This window comes from Poromitra crassiceps, assembly GCF_964638095.1.
Source record: "Poromitra crassiceps genome assembly, chromosome: 1".
Taxonomy (NCBI): domain Eukaryota; kingdom Metazoa; phylum Chordata; class Actinopteri; order Beryciformes; family Melamphaidae; genus Poromitra; species Poromitra crassiceps.
The window spans coordinates 104612116-104630939 of NC_139623.1; the positions used below are offsets into that span (position 1 = coordinate 104612116).

An 18824-nucleotide genomic window follows, 5' to 3' on the forward strand; every position below is an offset into this window, starting at 1 on the left:
ATGGATTGATTTGCTATTATGTTTGCATGTGAAAATGCTAGATAGGTGTTATGCAAAGGATAATGTACAGCTTTGCATCGGAGTCCCGATGGACCTGAAGGCTCTTATTTTGCAATAATGATAGAGTACCATATTCCGCTTATTATGTGGCTACCAACCAAAGACATTAATCATTTGACACAAAAATTGATTTACAATTGTTTAATTACAAGCAAATTACAAGTAATTAAGAAGCTTCTGCCAAAATATGGTCCAGCAGAACTGCAACCATAGAAACATCTGTAGCTACTGTAGCATCCACACTGTAGCAGAACTGTAACTATAGCAACGTAAACAAATTCACTAAGATTGCCTTGCGGCAATAAAAGGTTTCATGCTCTCCGAACAAGATTAATGTAATATCGGAAAAATCTTCCGTGTTTCTAACCTGGGTTTGCAGAGTGTCTGAAAGAACCAAGAGGACAGCGAAACGGTCGAAAAGGTCAACAATCATGTACATTTATAGCTTTTTTGCAACATGATCTCATATTGAAGTCGTGAAATGAGCACAAATTCTGAAATGCAGATTTGCATGCTGTGGACATGAATTATGTGAAAATTATGTTCCTCGACCACGATTTGAATTCTCTGACAATAACACAAATTGGATTTCATGGCAACAGCACAAACAGCATTTCCAGCTAAAGGTTGGCTAATGGACCCATTTATGTTTAGGCAAGTAAAACAACTTTGGTTATGGTTTAGGTTAAAGTTACAGTCAAGCAACTACAATAACAGGTTAGGATTTTTTTTTGTCATGGTTAAGTAAGAAAAAGGTACACTAAAAATAAAAATGTGACTGACAGTCAGTGGGCAAGCCCACCCCCTTTCGCCTGAAGATGTGTTTAAGCTGTAATTCCTCGAATGGCCACTTGAGGCAGGACTCAGAAGTCCCGTCGTTCCTGTTAAAATGGCCCACTTTGTAACAGTAATTAAACATCTTTACAGCCTGGACCGAAACACGCTTTTGGTCTGTATAGCTAATTTCACCTTTTCATAAATTTCACCTTTATATAACTTGCCCCTTTGGAGTAAAATAGATGATAGAAAAGGGGGTGATTGACAGATCGCCTGTCCAGTGATTGCACAGCTTGCCGATCACGGACCAATAGCAGGCGGAGCTGCAGCTCTGGGAAACTCCCATCTCACGTGAGGTGCGGAAGGACTCGACCCATTCCGTCCCAATCTGCTGACGAAAAATCAAGGCCAACGTTTCAACTCCAAACGGGAGACCAAGATCAATGGGATTGCTCTGTCCATATTATTTAGGTCAGTGCTCACAGTACAGATCATATAAGCCGGGTGGTCACCGGCACTAAAAGCCAAAGCACACGGCCATTTTTCTAGGCTGGTAAAACCATCCTGTTACATGAACTCACATTCTGTTTCGTTCTGCGGATCAGTCTGGCCTCCAGCCTGCCGATGTGAAACAACAACAACGCTAGCTAGCCAGCTAGCAACCTACACGCTGAAAATGACAAGTTTTGACAAAGATTTGGATTGCGCAATAAAGCAGGCCTGCTTGGTACTTTCGGTGGAGGGTTGTAAACATAAGGGAGCATTTTCCCTCCGCTATACCAGAGTGAGAGTAAGAGGAGCCAGACTCTCTCCTGCGCTGGTACAGCGCAAAATGGAGATAGTCTGGCAAACGAGATTAAACATCATAGACATACATTTCAGAATAAGCAAATTCCACAAATGACTCCCAAACATTATAAATAAGCAAGTCAAGGTCACATTTAGGATTGAGTCTTATAGAGGGGAAAAAGGGGAAAAAGAAAGAAAGAAAAAAACACACCTTGTCCTTAATGCTTTCTTAGCCTAGAGACCCTATTAATTTCTCTGGTTACCTCGCTTAATCAACTTCAACTATGCACCCGGGTGATTTGGGTTCTGCTTAGTACAGGTTTTCGTCTCTGGTAGCACACCACAACCATGGGCTATTTATTAAGAAGTTAAATCCAAAGGCAATAATCTAAACAACCAGGGAATAAGCCACTTGAATACCAGTTTGGCTGCATGCAGATCAATGGTGAAGAGAGGACAGGGTCTGAATGGTGAGGAGAGGACAGGGTCTGAATGGTGAGGAGAGGACAGGGTCTGAATGGTGAGGAGAGGACAGGGTCTGAATGGTGAGGAGAGGACAGGGTCTGAATGGTGAGGAGAGGACAGGGTCTGAATGGTGAGGAAAGGACAGGGTCTGAATAGGTTGAGGCGATGTCTCGTCATAGACGCTGGGTTAGCTGGCTCAGCCTGGCTGGGGGCGTGGTCAGGGTGGGGTAAATCCCCCGTTCTATCCATTCAGCAAAGTTAGAATTTAGCTGATAGCCCAGCCCAGGCAGACACGATCAGGGATTTAACCACCGCAGTAAACGCACATCTGAGCAGACGTCTTGTGTTCTGCTCTAGAACCCCCAAATCTGTAGTTTAGAGCCGCAGCACCGTCCTTTGGTGAGTCAGCCCATTGAGATATATCGGCAGATTTACCCCACTCGCGCGCCAGCCGCATAACATTTTGTGGGCGTTCCCACACATGCCGACTGTCTCTATGGTGAGGAGAGGACAGGGTCTGAATGGTGAGGAGAGGACAGGGTCTGAACGGTGAGGAGAGGACAGGGTCTGAACGGTGAGGAGAGGACAGGGTCTGAACGGTGAGGAGAGGACAGGGTCTGAATGGTGAGGAGAGGACAGGGTCTGAATGGTGAGGAGAGGACAGGGTCTGAATGGTGTGACTGCAGGCTGGGCTTTTCATGTGGATGTGCTGGCATTAAGGCCACTGCACATCAGTATCACCCTTAGCAACCTGGGACTCTTTTAGACCATTCAAACTGCATCCTATTTCCTGCAGTGTTATACCTTTGAGCTTGTGCTTGTGTGCTTGTGTGCGTGTGTGTGTGTGTGTGTGTGTGTGTGTGTGTGTGTGTGTGTGTGTGTGTGCGCGCGCGCGCGCGCGTGTGTTTTGTGTGTTTGTTTTTTCAAATGCGGGTGTGGGCCAGGCTGTCGGAAGGCACAGTCAGTGTCCAGTATTGTGCCAAATTAAAAGCCTCTCTGTTCACTCTGAAGAGCTGAAGGTGGTCAGCAGTTGTGTCAGGACAGAAGTAGCTGACTGATGTTGGAAATATCAAGACATGATGGACTAACAGCTCCCTGGCCTGAGGGAAAGGCACCGCTCCACTGTGGATACTCATGCTTAAAAACGTAGCCCGCTGCAGAGCGCATTCAAAGGCTGTTGGATGCATTTTGTGAAATAACTTAAAGGTGCAATCTCACTTTCTAGCAACTAACAACAAACTAAAAGTGGATGCAGTTGTTGGAAACAGCTTCACAGTTCACACAACCTCTGCCAAGAAAGAGCTATAAATTAAAAAAAAAAAAAGAGAGAGAGATCCAATCTAGAACCAGAGGGCAGTACTATTAATCTCCCAATAACAGTTTTTGTTCATTCATGTGAAATGAGGATGGACATCTGTTATAGTGATAAAAGCCATTTGTGGTTCTACATAAAAACTTAAATATTCAAACTACTTCAAACTATATTATTGTACCACTGTGCTTATTATAACAAAAGGATAGTTTGATATTAATTAATGTTAGAAAATTACAGTAGAATTAGTGGGGATGGGACTACTAGTCTGGTGACAGAATGTATTTTGATAATACAGAATCCAATATGAACTTTTGTATTTGGGTTGCAGTATTTATATTCACAATAATAATTCACAGAGATAAATGTTTTGTGATTTGAATCCTTAATTGAGTTATGTGCATCTATAACAAAGTGAGTTATTTTCTCAAGCCTGCTGGTGTTTTTTGGGACAGTACATATACTGGCCTTTTGTATTTTTGGACATTCAAGTGTGCCAAAAAGATTTGAGTCACTGTAGGTCGGACCGCAAAACGGAAAAAACTGATGGAATCATGGACTTTGGTCATACAAATGGAATCAACTGTAAGACATGGAATATTGCAGAATTTTCCATAATTTGGCTGAAACTGAGGCCTAAGTAGGCCTAATGATTCAAAGCAAAAGTACATTTAATTATTCTACTAACCTAAATTATTTCATCATTGTAAAATAGGCCTAGAAAAATTATTCCGTTTTCGATTGGGGTGTTTTGAAAGGGGGCTCAGTCTTGCGTGGTACAGTTACGTCACCTCACAACCTAATATACTAATACTAGCAATGTACCCGGCATTGCCTGGGTTAAATGGGCACAAAGCAATACAACTGCACCTTTTGCTTGGCTGGAAATTATGGTGGTGTCCAGATGGTTTCCAGGAGTACACTAGTTCAGCTCAATCCGACCTGGTGTGTGGGTGTTGTGATAGCAAATTATTGATTGCGTGCTTATTGATTGATTGCTTATGAACTATGGCCCTTCTAAGATGTATTTTGTGAACTATGTTCTTCAGCATTGCAGAATATTCCTGTACAGGGAGAACGTGTATCTTGATTTGGGTGGGTAGACGTGGATTGTTGTGTCTTGTGAACATCAGGTTGACTACTGACGTCATGGAAATGTACTGAGTTGGAGAGAGGTTGTATGAAGTGGAAAAGTACTGCCCTCCAGATTAGGGGGGCGGGTGCCATAGTTTCAGTATATGATGAGTTGTAACAATGACTCATGGCTCTTGTCTGACAACGTGGTCGGGGAGACCCTCTGTGCACAGATGTTAATGTAGAATAAAACCTCCTAAATACACTTGAAACGGGTATCTCATTATTGATGGATCAGCAGAGCATTTCAGCAATTTTTCCATCACAGTGTAAAGTGGTGTCCATGATTTCCAGGACCTTCCAGGTGGTTCCAGACTTGATGACCTGCCCATGACCTTCCCCGGATCATAACCCACTGCCATGCAAATTTTCAGCCCAATCCCACCTGGGGTGTGGTCGTGAGGTGTTTTCCAGGACTTTCCAGGTGGTTCCAGGACTTGTGGACATGCCCTAGACCTTCCCTTTACCTAACCCCCCATCATGCAAAATGTCAGCTCAATCCGACCTGGGGTGTGAGGTGTTTTCAAAGTGTTTTCCAGGACTTTATGATGGGCCCATGACCTTCCCCAGATCATAACCCCCTGACATGCAACATTTCAGCCCAATCCCTTCTGGGGTGCGGGCGTGAGGTGTTTTCCAGGTGATTTCCAGGATTTTCCATGACTTTCCAGGTGGTTCTAGGACTTGATGATGAGCTCATGACTTTTCCCAGATCATAACCCCCGACATGCAAGCCCACGGAGCAGTGGTGTGGCCATTCAGCTTTATGGCACGACGTCTGCTCCCACCACCTATATCCCCCTAGCCACTCCCCCTAACCACTCCTCAAATCCCGACTCTCTACGACCTTCCTATCCCTAGCTACGACCAGTCTTCCCTAGCCTAAACTCACTAAACGTCCATGAGTGAGTGAGTGAGTGAGTGAGTGAGTGAGTGACTGATGGACTGAATGAGAGTCCCTCTTTCAACCCTGGTGGAGCCTACTGGCCCAGCGCCGTGGGGAAAATAGGACTAGACTTAACCTCAACTATAACACATTTTTATTAATGGCTAACATCAGGCTAATACGTTTTGGCATATAAGCCTTCATCACAGCATCTGTTTTTGGCAGGGCACCCAACCAGAAGAAGGTTATGTGAGGAGGCGCACCTGCTAACTACATGTTTTCACTGTTTGCTCTGATGTGTGTTTTAGTGGCAGAAGTGACAGGCTGTGGCCTGCACAGCCTATTTAAGAGAGCTAATGGTAAACAATGTTAAATGTAATGTAAAAACATTATTTTGATTCCACACAGTAAAGACAGAGAATCATTTACCAGTTAAACATTATTGGGTGGAAAACAACATACTGCTAAACTGTGAGTTAAATGAAAGTCTATTCAATATCCTAACAATATCCTATTTTTTTTTTACTATTTAGCCTAAAAGAACAGCCTTACTGCCTCAATAAATTAGGCCATGTGTTGTTCTTTAATCATCGATCATCAAATCATCATGATTACATGATTTTGTTTAACTAGGCAGCGCTCGATTCCTAGGCTCGCCTGCCCTGCACCTTGCCGAGCTGGCCCTGCAGCTCGCATACGCAGTTCGCCCGCTACGTGGCCTCGCCCTGGCTGCTCCTTGATGGCATACTTCAGAGATGCTGGATCACCTGTCCTGGAGCTGGCAACGTACAGCTGTCCATGGCTGAAGACGCACTTCTTTCAGTGTCTGGCCCTGGGACTTGATTTTTGCGCTTATGACATCACTGATGACATCATCAGTGGGACTATGACATCACTGATGATGTCACAACTGATGTTATGACATCACTGATGACATCACAACCCTTATGACATTACTGATGTCTAGTGTCCTCTACTGATGTCACAATGCCTCTTGACATCACTGATGATGTCACAATTCATGACATCACTGATGACATCATCACTGGGACTTTGTGTGTGTGTGTGTGTGTGTGTGTGTGTCTTGTGTGTGTGTGTGTGTGTGTGTGTGTGTGTGTGTGTGTGATGTCACAATGCCTCTGACATCACTGATGATGTCACAATTGATGACATCACTGATGACATCATCAGTGGGACAGACAGACACAGCCCTTACTCAATTTTATAAATATACATATGGCTCATTTCCACCACATTTTACAGCCCTGCACAGCTCGTCACCACTCGGCTCTACTCGCCAACCCGATGGATGTTTTGCTTCTACCGCTGATCGATCTGCCCCCGCCCACCCCCGCCCACAACTGGTCGTCATAGCGACCGCATATCTGCCCTCCGCCCATAGCCGAAGTAGGCTATAACATATAACGTTACAATTAAATCCATACACAGAACTTTTAAACTGTTTATGAAATACTGGTGCCTCTAAATGACCTACAGTGTACATGGGCAAATGTGACAATCGGCCAGGAGAATGGATATCACTTTGTTGTTAGTCAAACTCACATGCATGCGCTGCGCGAGGGACAGGGGTTGCACTACAGGGAGAAGTGAAGCCTCAAGCCTCTACCCCAGCGGCCTCTCACCAGGCAAGACCGCGGCTTCACTAACCCCCGCCTGCGGCCTAGCGGAGCCGACGCTGCACACAACTACAAGGGCTTCCTGAGGAGCGGATTTTTTCTCTCTCAAAACAATTGAAAACCACCGTCATGTTAAAGCTCAGTAAGGAGATCGATTTTATTTCACCACAAAAGACTGATGGAAATAACAGAAGAGAAGGTAAGCCCCACTAAACTGGTATGCAGCATTGACAGTCAGTAGATAAGAGTAAACACGATTCTGCCTGACCAATCAGTCGTGAGTCGTCTACAGTGTTTTCACGTCACCGTATGAACCCGGGTTCACAGCGCTAGAACCTCAACAGAGCAGGGACCAAAAGCAGCATGACTCAACCCCGACTCAACCCGGGCTGTCCACGTTTTTGATCGGTGGGATGAGACAAAAAAGCGAGACGAGCTGGGCGGGGCCGCGTTGATACCAGCGGTGGAAATGGGCCAATATACTAGGGATCTCGCGCGCTTGATTCCTAGGATCGCCCGTCCTGCAGCTCGCCGAGCTGGCCCTGCAGCTCGCATTCGCAGCACGGCCTTGCCCACAGCTCAGCTGCTGTGTGGCCAATGAGCCCAGCATCACTGATTATGTCAGATTTATGACATCACTGATGATGTCATCAGTGGGATTTATGACATCACTGATGTCACAGTGGAATTTCATCAGTGGGATTTATGACATCATAGATGATGTCACAGTGGGATTTATGACATCACTGGGATTTATGACATCACTGATGATGTCACAGTGGGATTTATGACATCACAGTGGGACAGACAGAACCCGGACAGACAGAGCCCGAGCTCCCATTTATATGCTGATATATAATTAAGCAATATAGCATGAGAGCAAGTGTGTTGTGGCGAATATATCCCGCTGATTACACTACTGTAAGGCGGGACCGCAAGAACGTGCGGGTGATTTGATTGGATCGTTCTGGAGACTGAAGTTGACATTGGCCAATCCTGGCGCTTGCTGAGAAGCTGAGAGCTTTCTGGAAAGCCGACAGGCAGCTCGAGCGCAGCGCTGCATTCTCAGCGCTTGCTGAGAAGCTGAGTGTTTTCTGCAAAGCCCGACACCAACTAACGTTACGGGGTTAAATGCGGGGTTAACAGCCGTTTTTTTGCAAAGAAGACATTAGCCCGCATTTATTCTTGTACAAAACATAATTTTCTGCGAAGTATTAGTAAAGTTATAAGCGAAGATCGATTCACAAGGAGGTAACCAAAGGCTTTTAGTAAGAGAGTTGCCATGGCAACCAATAACCCATGGCCATGGGTTATTGGAGTGGGTTATTGGATTTATACAATGGCTGTGAACCAATCAGATTGCTTGATTTGAGAGAGCCGTTTTATAATTAATAATATATATGTGTGTGTGCATAATAACTCTCTAGATTCCACTGTGAGTTTTCCCTTCGTTTCTCCCTTAATTTCTGCATCTGACTTCAGTAAAATGATCTATTCTTGCACTCATCACTCCCAAGCTGCAAGGGTGACATACAGTACATTACGCCTTTTTTGTGCATAAGGACTAACAACTTACAAGAGAAACTGATAGATATGAAACAGAGATTACAGGTTTGAAAGCCAGCTACTAAAACAAGCGCAAACCTAAACTAAAGCGCAAAGCCCACAGAGCAGCAGCCATTCAGCTTTATGGCACCACGGCCGCTCCCACCACCCCCATCCCCCTAACCACTAGGCATGGGTCGGTGTAAAAATTATAAAACCGGTTCGATATTAAACATTAAATTGAACCTAACCGGTATACCGAATTTTACCACTAGGTGTCGCACTTTGAACAGTGCTTCCCAGTGGAGGCGATAAATGACTGTAGTGCAACTCCAGTCCACTTGGTGGCGATAATGCACCTTTAAGCTGGTTTGCAAACCACCAATAACACAAATAGAAGAAGCAGAACGACTAAACGGGGTACCAAAATTTAGAGTAGCTAGCTTCCTTGTGCTCCCGTTTCCATTGTAGTAGAGTAGTAGAGAATCTTTATTTATCCCCCTTGGGGCAATTCATATGCAGCATAACAAAAATGTAATTTAAAAATATACAGACATGAAAAAGTAAAAAGTAGGGATGTCTTAAAACATAGTACATTTAAAAGGACACGAAACCATGTAAGTTAAAACAGAAAGGGGTCATGAAGTAGGCTACTATTCGATTCAACAGTTCAGACATGGCTGTATCTGTTCCTGCAACAGCGGGGCATCCTATACCTGCACCCAGAAGGAAGGAGGGAAAACTCAGGGTAAAGAGGGTGCTGTGGGTCACGCAGGACACCCTGAGCCTTCTTAAGAACCCTCTTCTTATATAGAAGACAGAGGTCATTCAAGTTACAGCCGGTGATTTTGGAGCTCGTCCTGACAACCTTCTTCAGCATGTTCTTGTTTGACAAGTTTAGGTTCCCAAACCAAGAAATAAATGCAAAGGTGAGGACTGACTCAATGCAAGAAGAATAGAACATTTTCAAAAGTGACTTGTCTACGTTAAAACTTCTTAGCTTCCTTAAAAAGAACAAGCGCTGATGGCTTTTCTTTAGAATTGCCTTCACATTAGGCTCAAAACTCAGTTTGTCGTCCAGAATTGTCCCCAGATATTTGTACCCACCACCGCCAACATCCCCCTGGCCACTCCCCCTACCTACCCCTTGAATCCCGACTCCCTACCACTTTCCTATCACTAGCTATGGCCTATTTTCCCTCCCCCATCCCCCCCCCCACCACCACTACCACCCATATCCCCCTACCCACCTTTATGCCCCAAATGCACACAAAGTGTTAATTGATGCACCTCATTTGATGCACATCAATTTCTGCTCCTAAAGCGCACTGCAGGCATCACATAATACCAATAGCACAGAACCAGTATTTTGGGGGAAAGGTCATGAATTTATATGTACAGTAGGCAGGCACAATGACTGACGAATAAAAAGTTGTTATACTGTAGTTTTGAGACCCTGTCAGTCGAGGCTGTAATCGTCCTACCTGTCTGTCATGCAGAGTGAAGGGGGTAAAAAGCAGCACTGCGGGGAGGATGAGAAAATGAAGCAATCCACTCTGTCCAAACTTTTGCCGATCTAACTAATCATGACATGCAGGGAAATATATTTTGGTAGCCGATGTGTTTAGAAGAGCATTCGCACTTTGTTCAGACAGTAGTGTAGCGTTATATTTGACATGCTTGGTGCTATATTTAAACTGCTGTGAGATTTGTTTGTGGAGCAGAGAGACCGACATGGGAATGAAAGTGGCCGCGCAGAGAGGGGTGGGGGGGCGGGGGGGGAACTGAGAGCGTTCTGGTCGCTGCTGGGTCCTCATTGACGCTCCAAAATGGAAACATGTTCGGAGTATAACGTCAAGGCAGTTTGACACACGTCAGAACGCTCTTGGTGCACGTTCTGCCATTTTAAACAATCATGAATGGGTGGACTTCAAAACGTGAGCGGCAGACGCTCCCAGTGCATTTGGGGCATTAGAATCTTGACTCTCTCTCTACCACATTCCTATCCCTAGCTACGGCCACTTTTCCATAGCCTCACTAAACGTCCATGAGTGAGTGAGTGAGTGAGTGAGTGTCCTGACTTTGCCCTCTTCTCACCCCGGCAGGGTCAGTGCCGTGGGAAAAATGTAACTGATTGTCGTTGAGCATGGGGTGCGTCGGGATTTTGCAGCAATTGGGGGTTACTGGCTTGAGTTTGAGCATGTGGGTGTGTTCCCAGGTGCTGTAGGCCTCTTGCCACGCAGCGCTGTGAGCAATATGGAACATTGCTCTTGCTCCGCTAACACGCTCCGCTAGTGATATAGCTCCTTTGTTCTTTTCAGGCAATCATTGTAATAACCAGCCATGAACGTTTCTGATAAGAAGCTTTTGAATCAATGTGTACAACAGGAACAATATAGTTGGTGCTGAAATTGATAGCTGTTATCTTATATTCCATATAGGTTTTTAAATTGGAGACATTACTGAGCATGTCAGTCACTGCTGGGTTATGACATCATCAGTAAGTGCCCTTAAACAGACTATGGCGCTAATGATAATGTGAATGCAATAGAATGGGGAATGTCCTGTGGCTGTGGGTAATCTAGAATAAGGATGCAATGAAGAAAATAACTTGAGTTGCGAAAAACAATTGCCTTCCCCTAAATTTCTCCAAACCTTTCACTCAAACTTTAATTCTTTCTGTGAGGATATATAGTATAGCCAGTATAATCACAAGAGCCAGGTTTGAAATTACTAGCCATGGGCTAGCAGGGTAATGACAGATCAACACATTTTATACCATGAACACCTACAGTATGTAGTTAAACGGCTAAAGTAAAAACAATTCAGCCAAAGACATACACAACTGACCTGTCATCCCCACTCCCCCTACTCTCATTTATGATCAAAACACAAATTTTGTTAATGACAGGATGTACAGGATCCACAATTTCCAAAAAAGGTTAATGGGGCAAAATGTCTCACCCAAATTCAAGTGCCCAGAAATGCCAGTACCGGTATGTCACCTCGCACACTAAGCACGCTCGATTCCTAGGCTCACTCGCCCTGCAGCTCGCCGAGCTGGCCCTGCAGCTCGCATACGCAGCTCGGCCGTTGCGCGGCCTCTCCCGCAGCTCGGCTGCTGCATGGCCTCGCCTGCTCTATTGGCACACGCGCACGGGTGTGTGTGTGTGTGTGTGTGTGTGTGTGTGTGCCCCTTAAAGGAGAATTTCCGTTTTTTTACAACCTTATTTCCAGCTTTAAATATGATTTTTAAGTCACCCTAATCATTAGTCAAGGGAATCAAGCCGGACTCATTAGGGCCTAATGAGTCCGGCTTGATTCCCTTGCACTGAACGATAATTTGTTTTAAACTGCGACCTGAAAACGGGGGATCTGAAATGCTTCTATTTACATGTACATCTTGTAAATATCGTATTTTCTGATACGCAGATACACATATCATTATTATATCATAGATACAATGACAGAAAATGAACAATCTAGCGTTATTTACCTTGGTTCACCCCTGGCTCTGCTGTCATTGATAGCAGCTCCTGTTCCCTCCCGCTCCTTGTAATCATATAACGTTATTCCGGATCGGCTCAAATAAATACGCGTGGCCATCAAATTCAAATGAATCGTCTATATTCTCAAAGACAGGCTAATGACAGATCAAAGACAGACCATGCAAGTCCCCCGGAAGTGCTTTCATACGACCCTTTGACATGAGCCAGATGTGGGAAATGGCAGGGCAGAGTTCAGAGCTCCGAGCAGTCGATCTGTAGCTAATAGCATGATAAACACTGCTGATAATATCTGATCCCAAGATTATGGACGATGCATTTGAATTTGATGGTTGCGTGTATTTATTTGAGCTGGTCGGGGATAACGTTATATGGATTACAAGGAGCGGGAGGGTGAGGAGCTGCTATCAATGTGACGGACAACAGAGCCAGGGGTGAACCCAGGTAAATAACGCTAGACGCTAGATCGTTAATTTTCTGTCATTGTATCTATGATATAATAATGATATCAGCTAGATAGCTGCATATCAGAAAATAAGATCTTTACAAGATGTAAATAGAAGCATTTCAGATGCCCCGTTTTCCTCGTTTTCAGGTCGCAGTTCAAAACAAATTATTGTTCAGTGCAAGGGAATCAAACCGGACTCATCAGGGCGACTTAAAACTCATATTTAATGTCCAGGTTGTAAAAAACCGGAATTCTCCTTTAAGTTTACATCAGTGCCTATGGCATAATCAGTGATGTCATAAGATGATTTTATGACATCACTGATGACATCATCAGTCTTATGACATCACTGATGATATCACAATGCCTGATATCACTGATGATGTCACAATGCCTATGACATCACTGATGACATCACTTACGGGACAAAAATTGAAAGGGAGAACACTGCCCACTTGCTCCCTTTTATAATAGATGGAGCCCACATGACACCACTAATCACTAATCAAGTATTTAAAAATGTCAATGAATTGACTATCCCTGATTTCAAGAAACATAGGGTTTGACTCCTTCTCCCTGTGTGTGCCCTACTTCTCACGGAGTAGCCATCTTCGATATGTGAACAGATGCATAGTAATGACATGGTAGCAGTCACTTCAAAGCTGTTCCCTATATTTTGCCACAGGCTAACTCTTCAACAGATTTCAGAGGAATGACTAGTAAATATCATTGTATTGAAACATCGACTTGTAAATATCCTGGATACAGGGCTTGAGCTCCATGAACAGATGTAGTCCCTCTACACACGTACCTCCAAAATCAGGCCTTAGACGGATGTCATATCCCTTCAGCAACTTGTCCACGGTGGTCTTGGCCAAAGACATTCCGGTGTTTCCAGTGGAGGTGCTGCGGGCAGAAACCATCCGTGTAAGAGAGGTTTTGATGGAAAGAATATATAAACATATAGTATAAAACAGAAAGACTGTCTGATACATATGACATAAATATGTTGTGATCCTGACAGCACAACTACTGTATGTCTTTAAATCGTGCAGGCTACTGTGTTCAATACACTAATTGATGCAGGTGTAAGATACAGTATGAAAGGCACCTATGAAGAGGAACCCATAGATTCATATGGTGGAACTTTGACCAATGAAAAGGTGAAGCAAAAACAATTCTGTCTGTCTATAGGCTACTAGTCCCATTTTAAGAAAACATTTATGATTAGTATTTCTTAGTCTTTCAATATCTCAATCAATCAGCTTCTATAGCTTTTATTGATGTCAAACATACTGTAACAATTTAATTCCAACTGTACAATGAAAATAATTAGATTTCAGATTGTTCAGTCACTAGAAGTCCTAGCTGCCCTTAGCAACTAATTCTTTGTGTGTTGCAGTCTGTTGTCAGGACTGACTGTGAAATCACAGTGATGTGTTGCACCCTCATGCTCTTGATCTCTTGCAGGATGTCTACAAAAGTGTACCTGTGTCTGCAATCTGCATGATTTTCCCCACCTAGTCCCACCTAACCATGTGGATCTGATCAGTGAATGATGCTATGATACACCTGACAAGCAATTTAATGTTGGTCATTAGAAAGACAAATGAGTCTAGTCTAGTCAGCCTATACTGAAATGAAAGCCTTAGTTATACAGCTGACATCGTCCACACACCATATAGCAGCCTTCAAAACAGGACAAGAAAGCTCTAAAACCACACCGAGTGCACCTGGTGATACTGGCATTAAGAGCCAGACTGCAAGAGTTGCTTTGACTCACTCCTCGGGCACAAACCCAGTTTAATTCATAAGGGTGCACATGAATGAGCTCAGGCCATAACACCACCCTGCTGTCAGTCAGGTACGCACAAGGCCTCCTACAGGTTTGAGACTGGAGAGAGGTACGCATGAGGCCTCATACTGGTTTCAGACCGGAGAGAGGTACGCACAAGGCCTCCTACAGGTTTGAGACCGGAGGTACGCATGAGGCCTCATGTTTCAGACCAGAGAGAGGTACGCACAAGGCCTCCTACAGGTTTGAGACCGGAGAGAGGTACGCACAAGGCCTCCTACAGGTTTGAGACCGGAGAGAGGTACGCATGAGGCCTCATGTTTCAGACCGGAGAGAGGTACGCATGGGGCCTCATACAGGTTTGAGACCGGAGAGAGGTACGCATGGGGCCTCATACAGGTTTGAGACCGGAGAGAGGTACGCACAAGGCCTCCTACAGGTTTGAGACCGGAGAGAGGTACGCACAAGGCCTCCTACAGGTTTGAGACCGGAGAGAGGTACGCACAAGGCCTCCTACAGGTTTCAGACCGGAGAGAGGTACGCACAAGGCCTCTTTGAGACCGGAGAGAGGTACGCACAAGGCCTCCTACAGGTTTGAGACCGGAGAGAGGTACGCACAAGGCCTCCTACAGGTTTGAGACCGGAGAGAGGTACACACGGGGTCTCCTACAAGTTTGAGACCGGAGAGAGGTACGCATGAGGCCTCCTACAGGTTTGAGACCGGAGAGAGGTACGCACAAGGCCTCCTACAGGTTTGAGACCGGAGAGAGGTACGCACAAGGCCTCTTTGAGACCGGAGAGAGGTACGCACAAGGCCTCCTACAGGTTTGAGACCGGAGAGAGGTACGCACAAGGCCTCCTACAGGTTTGAGACCGGAGAGAGGTACACACGGGGTCTCCTACAAGTTTGAGACCGGAGAGAGGTACGCATGAGGCCTCCTACAGGTTTGAGACCGGAGAGAGGTACGCACAAGGCCTCCTACAGGTTTGAGACCGGAGAGAGGTACGCACAAGGCCTCTTTGAGACCGGAGAGAGGTACGCACAAGGCCTCCTACAGGTTTGAGACCGGAGAGAGGTACGCACAAGGCCTCCTACAGGTTTCAGACTGGAGAGAGGTACGCATGGGGCCTCGTACAGGTTTGAGACTGGAGAGAGGTACGCATGAGGCCTCATACAGGTTTCAGATCGGAGAGAGGTACGCATGAGGCCTCATACAGGTTTGAGACCGGCGAGAGGTACGCATGAGGCCTGATACAGGTTTCAGATCAGAGAGAGGTACGCATGGGGCCTCATACAGGTTTGAGACCGGAGAGGTACGCATGAGGTCTCACACAGGTTTGAGACCGGAGAGAGGTACACATGAGGCCTCATACAGGTTTGAGACCGGAGAGAGGTACACATGAGGCCTCATACAGGTTTGAGACCGGAGAGAGGTACACATGAGGCCTCATACAGGTTTGAGACCGGAGAGAGGTACACATGAGGCCTCATACAGGTTTGAGACCGGAGAGAGGTACGCATGAGGCATCATACAGGTTTCAGATCGGAGAGAGGTACGCATGGGGCCTCATACAGGTTTGAGACCAGAGAGAGGTACGCATGAGGCCTCATACAGGTTTCAGACCGGAGAGAGGTACCCATGGGGCCTCATACAGGTTTCAGACCGGAGGTACGCATGAGGCCTCATACAGGTTTCAGACCGGAGAGAGGTACGCATGGGGCCTCATACAGGTTTCAGACCGGAGGTACGCATGAGGCCTCATACAGGTTTCAGACCGGAGAGAGGTACGCATGGGGCCTCATACAGGTTTCAGACCGGAGGTACGCATGAGGCCTCATACAGGTTTCAGACCGGAGAGAGGTACGCATGAGGCCTCATACAGGTTTCAGACCGGAGAGAGGTACGCATGGGGCCTCATACAGGTTTCAGACCGGAGGTACGCATGAGGCCTCATACAGGTTTCAGACCGGAGAGAGGTACGCATGAGGCCTCATACAGGTTTCAGACCGGAGAGAGGTACGCATGAGGCCTCCTACAGGTTTCAGACCGGAGAGAGACGACTTGCCCCAAGAGGAATCTAGGCTCTAGCCCCTGCTACTGTGTGACTGACTGACGCCTATAACATTGGTGCCGTGACCTGCATCATCACCTAGCCGCGACCAAGCTCAGGTTCATTGTTGTGGTGTGGGGAGTGAGCACAGGGGGTTGGGGGAGGGTTGGTGAGCGTAAAGAGTAGGCTAGAGGAAGTCGGTTAAAAATCACTCCCTTGGCCTTTGGCTCGGTCAGGGAAGCACTGTTCAATTAGATCATAGGTAGTGCAGCTGTTCATCAAGCTGGCAAACCCACAGGACTTGTGGGTTTGAGGCTGGAGAGCATCATTATGTGAGTGAGCTATAGTCCTCTCTGGCATGAATGACACCTGTAACACGCTCACACTGTTATGCCGCTAGATTATTCTATGTGTTATGGCTTCATGTGTTATCAAAATGTCAAAAAGGGGTGATCACTTACACTTAGTAACCTAAATCTCGTGATTGAGGTTGTAGGATAGTGCAGACAAGGAGTTCTCATGTAGGCCACTGAGGAATACAGCACTGTCTACATTCACAGTTCGGCCAAATAACAGAGATTGATCAGGCGGTTGTGGCTGTGGTGTCTTCAAGGCATGCAGGGGCTTGGAAATATGCAGTCATTTGTACTAATGTTAAAAGGTCCATATAGGGAAGAGGCATTTATTGAAATGTTCAGCTCACACTGACTCATTTCTTCAGAGCATGGACGATGATTACCTGCTGATGATTGTTTTTCCATTTTGTTTTATGGTCAATTTATTGTGGAGATTAAATTGACAGATTAAGAAAACTAATGTAAAATTGTTAATCTCATTATTATCTTTTTAATAGGCCTACAATAAGTATAAGTAGCCTACAGCCTGTAACGTTGATGTAGCTATAGACTTATTCATCAAGCTGATTACCATAGCGTGATCTATTGATCGTTGCCTGACTGATCAAATGCCAGCAGCTAATCTATCAGTGGGTAAACCTATTGTAGCTTACTGTGGGCTATCATTTTTATAGGATCAGACTGAAAGTCGCCCCATATAGCCTATTATACAAATATCCCCATTTTGATACCAGCAGTAGGTTTCACAATAGGCTATAGATGCGTGCACGCGCATGTTTTTACGCTCGCGCGCGCCACAGCTCCATGTAGGCTATATCGGCAGCAATGCCCCTAAGTAGGCCTGGGTACCCCGTTAATGCGATATCTACATTTCATCCCTTTCATTGTATGAAAGGTTTTCCGGGTGACGTGTTCTTACCTTTGAATGAAGCAAACGAAGCACAGAGCCGCCAAAGCAGAGAAAATTCCACATAATTTGTCTTCTTGACGACCCAACATCTCCACAAATCCTTATATAGTTTCAATAATCCAACCAATCCAGTGGTCCTCCCGAAATTGTACAAAGTAAAAATTGGCAATCCAAAAAAAGAATTGCCGTTTAAAAAATGTCGAATAAACTAGCCTACATCTACGCATGCAACGACTTCATTAAAATACTCGTTTTAAAAACCTCTTAATTGGCCCCCGCTGTTTTCCCGAGCTATGGAAATCCGTGCAGGTCACAGAGCCCCTCGACCAACACCAGAAGATCAGACATCTTGCTGAAAAACAGCGCACACACTACTTTTAAAAGTGATGGCAAGTCTTCTTCCCCTTACAAAAATAAAGTCTGGCATGAATGGTTGAGTGGCAGCCTCTTGATCATCAAATTGGTAGATGAGCTTTCCCAGTCCAAATGTGCAGAAGAGGCATGGTTCCAGCGATGCTCTGGCGCCAGACTATTCCACAATGTGATGTTGTTGGAGATATTTGTTGGAGCTGTAAACGCTGGCAGGCTGCAGCCAAGGGAGCGGTGGATTTCGTTTTGGTTTAAAAAAAGAAAAGTGAAATCTCCATTCCCCTTTTCCCCCGTTGCTGATGATGATGATGATGTAGATCAGCGCAAAGTCACTGAGGGAAAATGCACATTGAGAAAGCACTGGGTAATATCTGATGCAGACGTCAGAGCAGGCTATCACTCCTCTGGTGGGAGAAAAAAATTAGATACAGAGAAATATGGATGGCCCGTAATACGCCATATCACAACATTGGATTTAATATCAAAGATGCGAACCCATTGGAAAGTCCAGCTGTCTCCGCTGTCCAGCGTTAAATGGCGTTTGGACACCTTATTATGATCCGCTCGTCTTCTCCTCGAAACCAAATGGCATATTCAACAGTCGAGAGAATATGCATGCTTTTTTTTTTTTAGTTGAAATGAAAATAATGCATTTTTGGGGGGATGAGGGGGACACCTAAGGTGAATTCCTTAGCGACAGCAGCCTATTCACGCGCTGAATTGCCTGTCTATTCTCTCTGAAACCCATTAGGATGCTGTGAGTGTGTGTGCCGGTGCGTTTTC

General features: G+C 45.4%; 1 protein-coding gene across 1 annotated transcript in view; it reads right to left on the reverse strand.

Annotated features, from left to right (window-relative positions):
• gabrb4 (gamma-aminobutyric acid type A receptor subunit beta4) overlaps positions 1-17761 on the reverse strand; it is a gene marked incomplete at both ends in the record, with an annotated part of 168057 nt that extends 150296 nt beyond the window's left edge. The window contains 2 exons of the mRNA XM_083635183.1: positions 13371-13465; positions 17682-17761. Coding sequence (XP_083491309.1) covers positions 13371-13465; positions 17682-17761 — 175 coding nt within the window. The remainder of the gene's footprint in view (positions 1-13370; positions 13466-17681) is intronic.
• Positions 17762-18824: the final 1063 nt, after the last annotated feature.